Source organism: Pseudorca crassidens, chromosome 1, assembly GCF_039906515.1.
Source record: "Pseudorca crassidens isolate mPseCra1 chromosome 1, mPseCra1.hap1, whole genome shotgun sequence".
Taxonomy (NCBI): Eukaryota; Metazoa; Chordata; class Mammalia; order Artiodactyla; family Delphinidae; genus Pseudorca; species Pseudorca crassidens.
In genome coordinates, this window is record NC_090296.1 from 46,892,741 (window position 1) to 46,910,632 (window position 17,892).

Genomic DNA, 17,892 nt, shown 5'->3' on the forward strand with positions numbered 1-17,892 from the left:
CTCTTTCGGCAAATATGAATTGAGCATCTACTATGGATGGGGCATCATGCTAGCAGCTGGGGATAAGCTGTAAACACCGTGAGACCTTGCCTCAGGCAGCTTCTTTCATTGAAGGCACCTGTATGCATTCTGAGTTCGAACCTTACTTCTTCTCAACTACTTTCCCCACCACATTCAAAAGTAAACTTGCTCCAGTAAGTCGACACCTCCTACAGAAACTTCTTAATGTGCGATTAGACAACGGCTCTAGATGAGAGCACTCATCTAGACATCAATCATCATTCAATCATACTTCAATAAATAAACACCATTGAGAAAAGAAATGTATTAATCAAGTCCCAGAAGCTGGTGGGAGTCTGGGGTAGGGTTCCGGAAAGGGTGGGAGGGAAGCCAGGGTTAACGCACACATTTACCACTGAAATCGTTGACTTAATCATGTCACCAGGAAATTGATCTCAGAGGAAAGTTAAAAGGAAGCAAAAACTGGCTTGAGTTTTAAGAGTGTATTTTGGCACGGTTGTCCACTCCCAATCAGACAGGGCATCCTCCCTTACGGTGGCTGAAGAGCAAGCGGGCGCTCGCGTTTCGGCTAATTTTGAGCCGCGCAGCCCGCCGTCCACCGTCACGTGCCGGCCTGCCGCTGCCGCGTAGCTTGGTGGGGGCGGCTCTGCCTGGCGCCGGGCAGGAAGGGAGGCGGCTGTCGTGCCATTCTTAAAGGGACCCGAGGGAAGGCGAAAGGCTGCTGACGGCCGGAAGGAAAATGGTGAGTTGCTGCCGGGGAGGGTGGGGGCCGGCCGGAGGGCTGGGCCAGCCCGCCGGGCTTTCCTGTTTGCCAGAACCGGTCTCGGCGGGCAGCGCCCGGGGTGGGTCGGCGCCGCTTCCGGCCCGGCTGCTGGTGGGTACCCCGAGTCTGAGTCTTGGCCTCCGCCCGCGGACGCTGCCGCCTCGCCTAAGGGCAGCATCCTCCTGCCGGGCCCGGGGTCGAATCGTCCAGCGGGCTTGGCGACTAGGGTGCGACCAGCGCGGGTGGGTGATTCTCACCGGGTCCTTCTGGATGGAAGGTTTTAGCTGCTGCTGCGCTGAAGCGTCGGAGGGGCCGTGGGTCTGGCCCAGGCGAGGGCTCCCCCAAACGCCGGCTTTTCTCCCAGGGCCGGGCCAGGCCCAAAGGGCTGGCGGACGCCGAGCACTTTCGGCCTGGCCGCCTTTGCGGGGAAGGGCTCGAATTCTTACTCCATTCTCTCGGCCTCACCTTAGTTTCTTTTTCTTCCTTCCCTTGGCCTGCCTCTAAGGATTTCTCTTTATCCATGCTGTCTTCGAGTTATGGCAGTTGGAAATCTTTTGACCCAGTGCTTTGACCCTTGGCCTTAAAGTAACTGTCAAAATCTTAGTTTTGCGCGGTCTGGGGGTTTTGGCTTCCGTCTCGTATGGGTTAGACCCCGCGCTCAAAAATAAAGTGTAGAATTAAATTAGTTACCCAACGAGGATCTCCTGCATCTTCCCCATCGGGTTTTAAAATATGCTTCTCGTGTCTTTAATTACAAGCAAAACACAAAACTCCCACTGTTCTATTCTCTGACCTCCCACCCATTGCTCAACCCACTTCCATCGAATAGATCTTGTCTTGGTCACTAAATCCAAGGGACTCACTCTTCAATTCTCACGTTTCCTGACCTTTCAGCTGCATTCTGGGTGTTGAACACGCTCCCCTCTTTGAAGCATTTTCTTCCCTCATGCTTCCCCCTTGGCTTCTAGGATACAGAACTGGTTTTTCTCCTACGTCGTCTCCTGTTGGTCTGTCTGTGTCCCATGCATTTCTCCTATCCTGTAGATCACAAGTAGGAGTCCTAGGCTCCATCCTAATGCTTCATTTAACATTTTGTATTTTTTTCTCCTTCGTTTCTTACCTGCACTCATAGCTTCAATTACCACTTACCTATATGTAGATGACTTGTGAATTTGTAGTGCAGACCTTGCTTCTGAGATCCAGCACAGATATTTATATCCCACTATTTAGTTAACATCCCCTGGGAAGCTTTTCCCCTCTTGAGTGCCTCAAAGCCCCCTCAGTTTGTCCAAAATAGAACTCATCTCCTTCCCCTCAAACCTGGTGTTCCTCAGTGTTCCTTAACTTAGTGGAAGGTAGCACTGTTTAAGTCTTACACAAGCCAAAAAGCTTAGGAGTCACCTTTTTTACCGATCCACCCCTCCCAGTATTGTCTGTCACCAGCTCCTTTGTGGTGGTTAAGTGTGGGCTAAAGTCAGGCTGTCTGGCTTGAGTCCTGGCTCCCCTAGTTGCATAACTTTGGGGAATATACTTAACCTCTCTAAATCTTATTAATAAGTTTATTGCAAATTGGGTATACTATAATACCCATCTAATGGGATTGTTTTGAGGATGAAGAGAGATCCATGTAAATTACATAGCACAGTGTTTTCTCATAGCCTTTAATACACGTTAACAATTATTAACAGAATTCACCTGCTTCTCTTTATCCTCATCAGTCTGTCTAAGCTACTTTTCGTCTCTCACCTGGACTAGGCTTGTCAGTTAACAAGTCTTGGTCTATTCATCCAGGTGCACTGCCTGTTTCCTGCATGCAATCTGATCACTTTCCCTGTCACCACCTACTTAAAACACCTTAGTGGCTTCCCTTTGCTCATAGGATAGAGACCAAAATACTTAGTATAACCCACTGGGCCCTATGTGGTCCAGCCCCTGCCAGCCTCCTCTTGTACGTGTTACAGCTCGTTCTCTGTGCTTGAGTCACACTGGCCTTTCGTTATCTTAGATGTGCTGTGCTCACTTTAATCAAAGGGCCTTTACATAGGCAGTTTTGGTCCTTTAGATGCCTTTTTCAGGCAAGTCTCCTGTAACCATGCTGTTGTCCACTAGTCATAAGTTCTCATAACATCAAGTTTCTCTCCTTTCCAGCTCTTATCCTAGGTACAAACAAATGTATATTTTTTTACCTGATGATTTTTATGTACGTCTGTTTTCTAATAGACTTTATAAGCTCCTTGAGGGGCCCATAGTTTTAATCTATTTATCTTATATCATTGTATCCCTAGCACTTAGCACGTGCTAACACTCATTAAATGTTCATTGTGTGGATTATCCAATAGATGACCACTTGAGTTCAACTCTCCACTTTGTATGTTAATATTTACCATACAGTGTTGTTTTCAGGGTGTTATACTGATTTTTAAATGCTTCTGTTGACTGGAAGCATTAGAGTTGGCTGAGCCGTGGTCCTTTTTCTTGTAGGAAGGAATTTTTGGCCTTATTAAGGTATTGGGAGGGGTGAAAATGAAAAAAAAAGCAATATAGATTAAATCACAGCATGTTTTTCACTTGGTTTACTATTCTTAGAGTGTCAGGATTGCACAGGCAGCTCTGGGTATCAGAACTGTAAGATAAGACTCATGACAAATTGCTCTTTGCCTACAAAAATGTAAAGTATTTATTAGTTTCTACTAAAGGGTTCTATCTTTGGTTGATGAAAGATTGGAAATTCTAGTTTTCTGATTTATATCTCTTTCTTGAAAGATAGGAAAAAATAGACTAGGCTTGAATACTGCATTCAGGAAGCTCCATATGACTTAGCATTTCTTTCTCTAAAGAGAAGTAAAAGGATGGACATACATGACTCCTACAGGAACCTAATTTATTGGATAATATGTATTGGTGGGATGTACTTTCTAATTGTATAAATAGCACATCCTATGGTATATCATAACTTATATGTTACCAGTGTTATGAATTTAAAGGACAACTTAAAATTGATAGCTATTTACTGTTGTAACATATGCTCTTATTTACCCAACACAGGATGAAAAAGCAGGCTTTTCTTAAATTTTCCTTTTAACTTAAAATTTGAAGCCTTAATTCTTTCAGATCGTAATGAGACATGTATTTTGGCATTGGTCTCAAAACACTTATAATTTTCTGAAGAAGTGGGTGGTGGGGGGAGACCCATATATGAAGAGACCAAAGAATGTGGACCTTGTTTGGAACCTGACTCAATCAAACTCACTGTTAAAAAAGAAAAAAAAAAAAAATTAAAACAATAGGGAAATTTGAACTTTGAACTCTACTTGAATAATTCACTGGAATTATTATTAGTTTTTTTTTAGGTGAGATAATGTTATTGTCATTATGTTTTTAATGGCACATACTGTCATTTTATTAATACATATTAAAATATTTATAGTTAAAATGACTTTGGGCCTTTCCTATATGACGGTCCATGGGGGCAGTATTGAGGTTTTTGGATGAAATAAGATTAGCTATGTGTTGATTATGGTTGAAGCTGAGTGTTAAGTGCATAGGATTTCACTATACTATTCTCTACTTTTGTATGTGTTCAAAGTTTACACATTAAAGAAAAAGATTTCCATCCACATGCTTGCAATCAATAGTGCATTTGTACCACTAAAAGAAGAGTGCTTTTGATAATTTCCTTGCCAGATTTCTGGAGAAGAGTTTCTAATATTTATTCATAATTTATAAAAGGTTCTTTGAGTGTTTATATTTGTTTCATCTGGTTTTGCTTTCATAATTCTTAATAGCTCCGTTTTTTTTGATCCGTGTAGTCATTTAATTAAGATATAAAATGTAATCGGTCTTTACTCCTATGGTTTATTTTTCATAACTTTTGCTTCTTTTTATTTTTTCATAGTTGTGAGACTCAAAAATGAACTAAGGCCTTATTAACTCTAAGTGTAATAAGATGATTTTCCTGTTCTTGCTGCATAGTGCAAAAATATTATACTTTCTAACAGCAATGATCCTTGACTTTTCCCTTATTCTTCCCTTCCTCTACAGTTCTGATGAAATTGCACATTATTATGTGTCTAGTTCTTTGAGATATTTAGTAGCCAAAGAGAAAGTATACCCTACATATAAGATGAACAAATGTGTATAATTTAATAACGTAGATACAAAGCTTGGTAGATTTAAAAGCTCTTTAAGTGTTCATGTGTTTCACATTAATACTTTCACATAATTATGACATTTGTAGGTGTCAGTATACCTTCATAAAGGTATTAGGTTTTATAACTTTAACATGTACATATGTATATTGAAGTCATGGCATTTGATAACATGATTTTTGTCTTTTCTAGAGTGAGTCTTTGGTAGTTTGTGATGTTGCTGAAGATTTAGTGGAAAAGCTGAGAAAGTTTCGTTTTCGCAAAGAGACGAACAATGCTGCCATTATAAGTAAGCTAAAAACGATTGTCTCCGTTACATGGTCTTAGTTTGGAGTTTGGCTTTATCCTATAGCTACATCGAATAACCTGAACCTTTAGAAAGTTACCTCCTCCAGTTTTAATTCCCCCCCCCACCAGCCCCCATCTGTTAGGTCACTTTAAAAAGTAGCAGCTACTGTAACAGAACAGAGGCAGAGTGTCCTGCCTCCGCCCTCAGCTGCCTACACAGCTCTGGAGAAGATGATCATCTTCTTGGTCACTTGGTCATTTGTAGTGACCCATCCAACTCCATCCTTTAACTTCTCAGGGGACTAAAAATAGCCTGGCCATTAATCCTCAGACAGACATCTTTGCCTACACCTAAAGTGGTACAGTTCAGCATTATGTTCAAAGTGATTTGAGGTCTTAATTCAATTGTAGACTTGAACTCTAGTTTCATGGAGAGTACTTTTAAGTGTCACTGACTTTTGACAGTAGAAAGAATGATTTGTATATTGCCTCTTCCACTGTGAACTGTATGTGATGTTATGCAGATTTCTTTTATATTCTTAGGTAATATTTAATATGTGGGTAGTGATTTAGAAAGATAAAGGAAGAATGAGGGGGTGAGAATGTAAAACTCTATATACTGTTAACATGCATCTGGCAGATGTGAATTAATGAGGTGGTGACAGCTTGTTGAATTATGGTTCTTTTACAAACAAATACTACAACGTAGGCATACAGTTCTTTAAAGTGACAATGTGCGTCAGTGCCACTTTGCCACAAAGAGTAAAGCTATTTGAGATCATATTGTGTCTCACAGGATTTACTATGAAATTAGTGCAAAATAAAAAATTAGATAACTTTTCAGAGTAACGGAAAAGAATATAGCCATAGATTATCTAAACGTATTTCAGTTTGGCTTTGGGCTCTGTTGCATGTATTTTAATAGAGATATCACTACTATTTGGTAATTCACTTTCTCAGAATACTCATACTGCACCATGAAATCCTGACTCTGGAGAAGCTGGGAATCTGGCGGTTGTTCTGTCCTGACCCTTGGTCCACGTTTTGCTTGCAATTCTAACCATGTGCAATAAACCAGTCTCAGTCACAATGACCTTTTCAGACCTTTTCTTATCATCTAGGAAGTGCATTTGAGTTACGAAGTTCTTCATATACACAGTAAATGTAAGGAGTTGACATAAAGTTCTAAATTAGCAAATTAGGTGCTGGGAATTCTGGGTAAAAGCTTTTAAATGCTGACTGCTTGTAGAGTCAAGCTTGTGTTTTATGCTTGTGTTTCTTCCTGTTTTAATTTTGGATGCCAAAAAAAGGGCTAGGACTCTGCGGGTTGGGTAGATCAAGTCACATCAGAATCACAGTTTACTCATACTATATTTTTATTTTAGTGAAAATTGATAAGGATAAACGCCTGGTGGTGCTGGATGAAGAGCTTGAGGTTTGTTGGATCAGCTAAATATAGTTTTATCATTAAGCAATTATTATTGCCCAAAAGATGCTATATTAGTTACAGTTACTTCTAAAGCGAGTTCTAAACCTTTAGACATGATCATTATGCATGAAAAGCATGTGCTAATTATTGTGTAGTGCATTGTCTTGGTAATATAATCACCTTCCATAAAACATTAATGAAATCCAGGGTAATAAGTAGTAGAAGTTAGGGCTATATGTCTGGTAAAAACTGAATCAACTTTTTTTTTTTTTTTTTGCTGTACGCGGACCTCTCACTGCTGCGGCCTCTCCCGTCGCGGAGCACAGGCTCCGGACGCGCAGGCTCAGCGGCCATGGCTCACGGGCCCAGCCGCTCCGCAGCATGTGGGATCCTCCCGGACTGGGGCACGAACCCATGTCCCCTGCATCGGCAGGTGGACTCCCAACCACTGCGCCACCAGGGAAGCCCCAAAACTGAATCAGCTTTATAACTTGCTTCTAAATTGGTTGGCCAGTAATTAAAAAGTAAAGCCCTTTAACCTAAGTATTTAGTTTGTCAAGTAACTAATTTAGAGTGAAAAGAAATTAACTTTTTTCCCCTAAATCAGATATTGTTGTTGCTCTGAGGAGTTGGCTTATCTCACTCAGTATTTCCTGACAATTGGAACATGAGCATAGACTACTCTGCCTCTCAGCCCCATGTTTAGTTAATACACAGAGCTAAACTGAGTGGGCTGGAGTAGGCTTTCATTGCACTGAGGTTTTAATAACCTCAGCTTATGTACAATTTAGTAAAATAAAATTTTATGTTGTGGTATAAGGTTATGAATTTATACCTATTAGTAGAATAGGTGCTTGGTATATCTCTCAAGAATTTATGGGTAAGAAAATGTTTAAAAGTTGTTTTCTTTATGGTTCCAGGGCATTTCACCAGATGAACTTAAAGATGAACTACCTGAACGACAACCTCGATATCCTTTTCTTAGTGCTTTAGAAAGATTTGTTTTTTTAAGTGGTCACCATTTTATTTATGAAGTTCATTTGTTCAACTTTTTTTTTTTTTTTAACATCTTTATTGGAGTATAATTGCTTTACAATGGTATGTTAGTTTCAGCTTCACAACAAAATGAATCAGTTATATATATACATATATTCCCATATCTCTTCCCGCTTGCGTCTCCCTCCCTCCCACCCTCCCTATCCCACCCCTCCAGGCGGTCACAAAGCACCGAGCTGCTCTCCCTGTGCTATGCGGCTGCTTCCCACTAGCTATCTACCTTACGTTTGGTAGTGTATATATGTCCATGCCTCTTTATCGCTTTGTCACCGTTTACCCTTCCCCCTCCCCATAGTCTCAAGTCCATTCTCTAGTAAGTCTGTGTCTTTATTCCTGTTTCACCCCTAGGTTTTTCATGACTTTTTTTTTTTTAAATTCCATATATATGTGTTAGCATACGGTATTTGTCTCTCTCTTTCTGACTTACTTCACTCTGTATGACAGACTCTAGGTCTATCCACCTCATTACAAATAGCTCAATTTCGTATCTTTTTATGGCTGAGTAATATTCCATTGTATATATGTGCCACATCTTCTTTATCCATTCATCCGATGATGGACACTTAGGTTGTTTCCATCTCTGGGCTATTGTAAATAGAGCTGCAATGAACATTTTGGTACATGACTCTTTTTGAATTATGGTTTTCTCAGGGTATATGCCCAGTAGTGGGATTGCTGGGTCATATGGTAGTTCTATTTGTAGCTTTTTAAGGAACCTCCATACTGTTCTCCACAGTGGCTGTATCAATTTACATTCCCACCAACAGTGTAAGAGGGTTCCCTTTTCTCCACACCCTCTCCAGCATTTATTGTTTCTAGATTTTTTGATGATGGCCATTCTGACTGGTGTGAGATGATATCTCATTGTAGTTTTGATTTGCATTTCTCTAATGATTAGTGATGTTGAGCATTCTTTCATGTGTTTGTTGGCACTCTGTATATCTTCTTTGGAGAAATGTCTATTTAGGTCTTCTGCCCATTTTTGGATTGGGTTGTTTGTTTTTTTGTTATTAAGCTGCATGAGCTGCTTATAAATTTTGGAGATTAATCCTTTGTCCGTTGCTTCATTTGCAAATATTTTCTCCCATTCTGAGGGTTGTCTTTTGGTCTTCTTTATGGTTTCCTTTGCTGCGCAAAAGCTTTTAAGTTTCATTAGGTCCCATTTGTTTACTTTTGTTTTTATTTCCATTTCTCTAGGAGGTGGGTCAAAAAGGACCTTGCTGTGATTTATGTCATAGAGTGTTCTGCCTATGTTTTCCTCTAAGAGTTTGATAGTTTCTGGCCTTACATTTAGGTCTTTAATCCATTTTGAGCTTATTTTTGTGTATGGTGTTAGGGAGTGATCTAATCTCATACTTTTACATGTAGCTGTCCAGTTTTCCCAGCACCACTTATTGAATAGGCTGTCCTTTCTCCACTGTACATTTCTGCCTCCTTTGTCAAAGATAAGGTGACCATATGTGCGTGGGTTTATCTCTGGGCTTTCTATCCTGTTCCATTGATCTATCTTTCTGTTTTTGTGCCAGTACCATACCGTCTTGATAACTGTAGCTTTGTAGTATAGTCTGAAGTCTGGGAGCCTGATTCCTCCAGTTCCTTCTTTCGTTCTCAAGATTGCTTTGGCTATTCGGGGTCTTTTGTGTTTCCATACAAATTGCAAAATTTTTTGTTCTAGTTCTGTGAAAAATGCCAGTGCATTTGTTCAACTTTTAAAAGACATATTTTACAAAATTTTCTTCTACACCATGATCATGACCAAATTATTCAATAAAATGTATGCTCATATTGGAAAAGAACCAAAAAATTAATATTATTTTTTAAAAGTTCCTTTTATTATTACATGTTTATAATAAAAATTGAGAAAGAAAAAATCCATATTAAATCTATACTTTTAATAAATTTATTTGTGAGAGAGTATAAGATGTTATAACTTTTGGCGAGGGGCCCATTTATAATTTTGTGGAAAGATAATGAATAATGAAGGTGTGGCCTAAATGGATAGGATAGAAATTTGCCACCCACTAGCTCCCCTGGTGCGTGTTTTCTTTCAGAACTTTGTTGATAAGTACTTGTCTCAAACAGAGCAGTAATTTTAGTTTCCTTAACTTGAGAAAAACCTTCATTGTATATAGTTATAAGTATCAACATGATGATGGAAGAGTTTCATACCCTCTGTGCTTTATTTTCTCCAGTCCTGTTGGTAAGTGAATTTCTTTAAATAGTGCATATTTGGTTCTGATCAAATTAAACCATTTTTATACTAGACAAATATTATGCTCGTTTTAAGGAGGAAAAGTGTTGAATAACCTAAATTGCAGTATGTGCGCACGCCCATACGCACATGAATGCATCCCTAAAAGGTTGTTACTATAAAGCATCATCTCTTAGAACTTGCTTTTCTTAGGATAGATTCCTAGACGTGTAGTTAGGTCAAATTGTACAGATGTTTTAAGGAATTGATTTTAAGGAAAAGGTAATGACATTTTAAAATATCAAAAGTACATTTTCTTCTGTATTTTAATTTTATTTATAAGTATGTGAACTATGTGTATGATTATGATATATATTTGGTGTTTATTTTTAAAATAGTAGTTACCAGTGATATGCCTATAATCTTGAAAATAGTCCCAGAGTAGCTTACATTGGATATTAAAATGGCTTATTGGTATTTAAAGTATCCATTATCACCAGAACTCCCACTGCCACCACCATTCAAGCCCACAATAAAGTTTCTGCTCACTGAACTCCTCCCTGAACTTTATTATTTGTATCATTTATGTAGCACTTAAAATATACTGCAGTCTATTTTTTAATTAATACGTAAACAGACCATAACCTTTTTTCAGAGTCAGTCTCCTGACACTACTGACCCAACAGCATCCCCAAACCTATATGTATTAGGCCTTTGTAAAATTCGTCTTGATATTTACCATCAGAACTAAGTGCTGAAAAGTTTTAAAGTATTTGCAAGGCTCTAAAAGTCAAGATCTTTAGAGATCTAGCCTCATTTATTTTTGCTGACCTAAAGCCTTGTTCATTAGTAATATAGCTGTTTCTCTTTGTGCAGGCAGTATGCAGTGTAAGACTCAAAATACAGCCTTTACACATTTAGACAGAAGTTTTTGTAAACTTGATAGCATAGGAAATCCTAAATGTGTCATTTTTATAAAGTAAATAATGAAAACTCATCACTCTTTCAAAATGTAAGTCTCATTTCTACTCTGATCTGTCTCTTCCAGGATGTAAGCCTGAACAACAGATGATGTATGCTGGGAGTAAGAATAAGCTAGTCCAAACAGCTGAACTCACCAAGGTGGCATTTATATTTGACTAACTTGTTGAGACAATTTTTTCCCTTTGTAAATAGAGCAATACCCAAGTAATCTGAAGAGTTAAGTATTTCTTTATGTAGGTGAAAGTTATTTAGAACAGAGCAGTAAACTAGAGCTTTTTATTAGTTGGAAATAGAATGATAGAAGTCTTTAACCAAAAGTGTGTTTTTGGAATGAAAATTATAAGTTGATTACAGGAATTCATATTCAAAATATAGGCAGCTTTAGAAAACTACTCAATCTATTGAGAATTTTTCATCTTCCATAATGTGATTTCTAGTAGATAAATGCAGCATTTGAAGCTTCTCTGGGCCCTTTACCATAGACTAAATGAACCAAATTCTGTGCAGGAATTCCATGCTATGCAGTTAACTGTATTGTTTCCAAATCTAAAATTAAAATTTTAAGAATAGTATTAGCTTTATTAAATTAGAACATTCTGTTTCATATGAGACACCTGCTTCAAGATTTAACATGTTCCCATTGTTTTATGGCATTTTTGAAGGTTAAAGGTAAGAGTGGTACTTGCTTTCAAACTTTATTTAACTTCCATGCATTAGTTTGAGTTGAAAAAGTATATACATTTAACATTTTGAAATAGAATTTTACATCACTGGAATGGTATTAAATAATATTTCCTTTCAGTTTTTATTTTAAGGAGAGCAGGGTTTTCCCCTTGGGTGCTTAATTATCAACCCAGGTGATGTTTTTAAGTGCCCTCTGCTTTTTCCCTTTAGCCCACATGATTGTCATTGATACCACCAACTTATAGACACTACGTATCCTCATTTGTACCACGGGAATATGCTGGAGTTGCTCTAAGGGGATTGGGTGGTTAGGAAGGAGCTCTGTTAACAGGCTCATGTCTGCTCTAATCCTAGGCCTGCCCTAAAGTGCTGGAATTAAGGCATTACAATTTACAAGTTACTTTTACAAATAATCTGATTGAATCCTCACCACAGCTCTGTAAGTTGATGGTGAAACTCCTGTTCTTATCTGGGAAAACTGAGGTTTAGAGGATGAATGACTTGCCTAGGGTTGTATATTAGTACATTTCAGAGCTAGGATTCAAACTTTCATCTGGCCTCAAATGCCATCCTTTCTGCTCTATTACATTGTCTTACACAAATTGTCTTTTTATAGCCGTTATACTTTCTGGGCCTGTGTGTGTTCAGATTCTGGCTAGAGATTTGTGGCTGTGGACCACTAATCTATCCTTATAAAAAGAGCTGTATTCCCTCCACCTGTGAAGGATCAGCACCTGCTCTTCCAGTTCCTAACTGGATTGATTTTAAGTGTGTATACTTGGCTCTCTCTTTTAGTGGATAATATTTACAGAACTACTCTTTTAGAACATTTGTAGATTTGTGCTTTTAAGAGTTTTGATTTTATGCTGTCTTGATTGCTAAACTTTGGTAACTGAGGCCCTAGCACTTAAAGAAACGTAAAGGTATATCTAATTTACACAGATTAAGTCATGACCAACATGAAAGGAAGGAGAATTTGGTATTTAATACTCAAATATACAAAATATTTGATTTTTTTCTTAAGGTATTTGAAATAAGAAATACCGAAGACCTAACTGAAGAATGGTTACGTGAGAAACTTGGATTTTTCCACTAATGTGAACTTCTGTGTTTCTAAAGTATTTATGTATTAACCTGACCATACTGGAACCAGACATAAATACTTATTTATGCCTAAAAATGCACTGTTATTTACAGTCTGTTACCTGCAGTAAAGAAAAATTCTTCATTTGTTCAAAGTTTGAACAAAGGGGAAATCATCTTCATAGTAATGAAACTTTGTAAAGTGTTTCCTTATATTTGTAATTGTTAGGTGGACTACTTCTCTCCAGGGACTTTTTGCACTCTTGTGACTAATTTCTACAACTTATGGTTCAGAATTTGTTACTATTTACAGACACCATTGGAAAGTGGGTATTAGATTGTGATAGACAACAGTTGCCTCCTTTTGACAAATACTGGATATAGCAGTTTATATATGAAAATAGCATATTATCACTTGTCAAATCTTTGAAATCAATTTGGGATAAAAGACTTGAGTGACCCAATTTTGAGCCATGAATAATAACTTACTATAGTATAATCTGCATTACAAGCATTTTTTTCATCAATTCCATGCCTTCTTAATTTTCTGTATCCTTTTAATCAAGTCCAGAAACTTTTCATCAATTGCTTGTTCTTAAGGTCTGGAAGTTAGATTTTATAATAAAGTTATGACTATTAGGTTCTCTTCTTATGGAAAATAGCATTTTAGTCTTAGAAATTGATGGATTGTAACTAATTAAGGGCCTCATTCCTGGTTGTGTCATTTCTAGATAGTTTTGAATCTACGTTAATAACACTTTATTTATAAAGCACCTCTTAATGTCCTGTGAATGCTCGTTATTTTACATGTGTTAATACTGTGCCTTTGTTAGCTTTACATTTAGTTTAAGACTTCTACACTCTGCCAGTATTCCAGATTTGGTGAAATTAATACTTTTGTGAAGGGTCCAAGTAAAACAATTTTCTAATACGTGTATCTGGAATTTGTAATAAAATCAACTTGATATTTTAAAAATTCCAACTATCTACTTGCATTGGTGAATATATGGCAGTTGAGAGTTATAATTTGGGGCATATTTGTGATTAGTTTTGTGCCATAGGAAAAAAAATGGTTATCTTAAAACCTTGGCCATAGTTAATAACATTAACACATCAATAGAAATCTCATCTTACATCCTAAATGTCAGAAGATACTCTAAACTGGACACCTGTCTTGTTAGATGATGGTATCCTTGGCATTATTAAAGCAAGGATTCTGATATATAGTGTACTTTAAAAACATATGAGTAACTGTTTAAGATTATCTTGACATTAATTTGACAAAAGGTCTTGAGACTCTAAAGATTACCCAGATTTGGTGAGTGAATTCTTTTATTAAGAATATCTTAATCATTTCAAAACTAGCAAAGGCTTTTTTTTTAATGTTGGCGTATCTCCCATTCATATGTGCTTTGCATTTTTTTAAGCTTTCTGTGCCAACTTTAATAAAGAGGTGAAGATAGTTGGAATTTTCACAATATTGAATCTTCTATTCCAACACTGTTTGGCTTCACTAATCTAAAAAACAGGAAGCAATAGGAAGTTAGTTGGAGATGAGGAAGTGCTAGAGGGGGTATTTGTTTTGGTTAATGAATGGGAAGGGTTCTTTATTCCAATTTCCTGAGAGAGAGAACTTCACCCAGGATGTTTAAGAATTCTTTAAACAGCTATTTTGATATTGGAGAATAATGCTTATAATTCTGCAGAAATGCAAATGTAATCCAAGTGACTGGACAATTCTTCTAATGTTTTTGAATGAAGGAAATGAGATTTTGTTTCATCAGGTTCGCAGCAATAAGAGAATCTAGGGCTGCAAGAATGTATTTTTTAGTGAGGTTCCTTATTTTGTCTTGCATGTTTTAGGTGTTTTTTTTTAAATTTAATTGGAAGGTCCTCCATAATGTCAGATAATATTGACCTCCATACACAGAACTCTTAGCTCCCCTGTTCTCTAACAGGGACAAAGAGCTGTGATAAACCATGCTTTTTTGAGCTTGTCTGACTCCTTATCGATAACATGTATTTTTGCAAGACAATAGATGAGGTTAGGGGATCAGTAGAACATTTTTTTCACTTCCTTGGTCCTATAGGGAGAGTTATAGATTCCTTGTCCTAGAGTGTTCTCTGTTTTTTATATATATTTCCCTTTCATCTAACCAAATTTTGCATTGTTCTTTTTGAGTATATTTCCTATTCAATCTCTTTTCCTGCCTTCTCCCTAATAGTAACTCCAGATTTTGTAATTCCAGTTTCTACATTCCATTTCTGGTACAGCCATTCCCATTCAGCCTTCAAACTTCATCTTTCCTTTTTGGCAGCAGCTTTTTTCCTGGGAACCTCCTTCATGGTCTTCTAAGTCACCATTAGTTTTGAAATTGTTGGCCTTGTATAAGTTCTGCATAGCATCTAATGTTGTCAAAATAGAACTGACTCGTAATCACAGCATGTTTTTTAGTATGATTTTTGTGGCAACATAAATGACATATGAAGCAAACTGTTCTCAGGTGACTATGCTGAAATTCCAAAATGTCAAAGAGTTTTGAATAGTATTCACTTTGTTCTGGTATTGAAGCAATTATGTTAGGAAAAAAGTTGTTTGGCTGTTTTTGTTTAATTGACTTCTAAAATAAATGTTCAAATTGTCTATTTCTAAAAAGTTTACTAAATGCCTAGTGCAGTTAAACATACTCTTGTTTAAGAGGGTGTTGCTGAATTTTGTATTGTCATTACTAAATGATCTTTGTAGCAAAATGTCAGCACTTTTCTCTCCCTTTTTGTCTCCTATTTTCAGGAGTCGAACGTAGCCATAAACTGTATCCTGGTCTGACACTTTAAAAATTTTCCAGTTAAAGGAGTTTATTGCCAAATTAAATTTGGCTGTCTTTGTTCCCCACTCGTATAGATAGTAAGGAAGGGGTTCTTAAAAATATGTCTGGACTACCTTAAAACACGAGCAATGTCATTAATCCATAATGTGGACTAGTGATGAAAAGGTATTTTCATAAGAATTTAAATGCTGACATTTGGTGGAAGGTAGAGAGTAACTCGTAATCTATCAATTCAAATATTCTTAGTATGGTTGCTTTCCCTGTTTGTTCAATAGACTGATAATACTGGAACCTACAGAATTTGAGCCTTTACAACTTATGTGAAGAAGTGTCTCAAACATTTCTGGACGAATCTTATTTTGTATTTCTGGAACAATGTAACTCTTTTAGGCCACTTAACATCAGTGCTCCCAAGTTGAATATTCTTGAGAAATTTGTTTCTTATTATGCCATTTGACATTTCAAATCAGTGATCATCTCCCTATGATATTTAAAACAACTACATTAAGGTTGTGATAGAAACTGTGTTTTCTTGCTTTTTGGAGTATAGTTCATACACGTGTAATTACTTGAATATTGTTTGAGATCACTAACATGCCAGGGTAGTTCCCACTGATTTAGGTGGTCCGATGTAATCTCATTCAGGAGGCTTGAAACATTAATGGTTTAGTCTTGTGAATTTTAACAGTTTCCTGTCATCGTTTAACAAAATCAACAGCTGCCACAACTTCTGAAGCTGTGGTTTCAGTCTGTGCGAGTTCATATTGCATGTTTATTTTGGACAGTCTTCTGTTAAGCATGGTGCTTGTACTGGTTTAAATAAAATGTTAACATGAAAGGACTTATAGCTTTTCATTGTTTACTTGCCTCCTTTCCCTTTTGTTGTTATTTACTATTACCTGCCTGGCTCACTTGTGGCATCTGTGTGAACCACACAGATTCAGTTGTTTACTTTATCTGGAAAAACTGAGAGGCAAAATAAGTGGATCAGTTGGCGAAAGTAGGAACGGGGGAGGGAAAATATAACGAGATTATAAAAATTTCTAAAACTTGGTCTGATACTAAAATGGTTTGTAGGGGCAGAGGGCATTATTTCAAATGATGAACACTTGCTTTCAAAGGGAAGACTAAGTTAGAGGGTCTGTGTATTTTGTAAGAAATCAAATTAAATTGAAGGATCTTTTATTGAATATAGTTTATCACTATTTATTAAACGTCCGTTAAAGACCCATTCTGCCTATATCACAGACTGTTGTCCGTGGTTTGTGTGTCGTGGGTATCTATTGAATGAATACAAGTCAACAGTACTTAACATAGTATTTAGACTTTACCATATACTTCTTGTGATTGACTATGTAGTAGTCACAGTTGGTTTACCGTTGTGAAAGGAGCTGTTTTTGCCTTCCTATATTCAAGAATCTCACAAGGAGAGTTGGCCAGAGGAAACATCTTCCTTATTTCTCAAATTTAGCCACTTAGCTACTCAGACGGCCAGCTCCTAAATTTTTTCACCTTCATTGTCTTTTTGTCCTTTTCAGTTTTCAGCATCAAAAAGCATTTCTAATCACTTACCCTCACAGTGAGGGCCCACTCTCATTTGCATGAGGGCGCACCCTGAGTGGATGCTCTCCTTGTGTGGTATATTTTTAGCTATGTTGGGAAGCCAGTTAGAGGAAAGATCTTATCGCTGAGCATCAGGGAGTTCTCTCATCCTTTGCTTGAGATCTGCGCCTCAGCCTACATGAAAAGCTCCCTGCTGAGGTAACCCTCTCTTCCAATTACAGGAAAGAAAAAGCGGAATGTCTAGGTTGCATCCAAAAGCCACCTTGTGCTGCCCCGACAAAGCAGGGGGAAGGCCGTGTATGTGTGTGTGTGTGTGTCAGCGAGTGGGGGTAGGAGTGGGGATGGTGACGTGGGGGGGGCGGTGGATTCTAGACACTGTTACCTACACAATTAAGTATAGATTCTGTTACCCTGGAATTAAGTCCTGCCGTATTGTGACCTATTCCTTACCTGTAATGGATGGCGGATCCCAATACACCACAGACGTTTGTTAGGTAGAAATACCCCTGCCACTGCTCCTTGCTGAAGGGGCAAGCCTTTAGGCAGCCATGGTTTGTCCCACATGGCTGTACTCCTGTCTGCAGCTCCCTCCCCATCGTCAGTACACACAGGATCTCTCTCAAGGGCCACCAGCCTCTAAGATGTTGCCTAACTGGTACCAAACACTGAGCTGGGCCAATTGCTTTCCCGGTGTCCGTCTTGTTACTTTATAAAGAGGTACAATTCAATTATAGTTCAATTCCTGATAGTGGGACGATGATCTCATTCTCTTGAATGAGGCCATTAGCAGTGGGAGCTGAACTTGGAAGAACGCTGTTAGATGGAGAAGAGGCCAAGTGCAACCTACAGAGCAG

The 17,892-nt window shown here is 37.9% G+C and overlaps 1 protein-coding gene across 3 annotated transcripts; it reads left to right on the plus strand.

Annotated features, from left to right (window-relative positions):
* The first annotated feature begins 604 nt into the window (after positions 1-604).
* Positions 605-16,316, plus strand: GMFB (glia maturation factor beta). Of its 3 annotated transcripts, none has more exons than XM_067735264.1 (7): positions 605-763; positions 5,125-5,221; positions 6,606-6,655; positions 7,570-7,619; positions 9,820-9,905; positions 10,945-11,018; positions 12,589-16,316. In XM_067735264.1, the coding sequence occupies exons 1-7, from the start codon at positions 761-763 to the stop codon at positions 12,658-12,660; spliced, it is 432 nt and encodes a 143-aa protein (XP_067591365.1). In that variant the 5' UTR covers positions 605-760; the 3' UTR covers positions 12,661-16,316. The 3 variants fall into 3 exon arrangements, with proteins under 3 accessions (XP_067591365.1, XP_067591354.1, XP_067591376.1); XM_067735253.1 differs by lacking the exon at positions 12,589-16,316 and adding an exon at positions 11,919-12,559 and having other exon boundaries at positions 9,823-9,905; XM_067735275.1 differs by having other exon boundaries at positions 606-763; positions 9,823-9,905.
* The last annotated feature ends 1,576 nt before the right edge of the window (positions 16,317-17,892 follow it).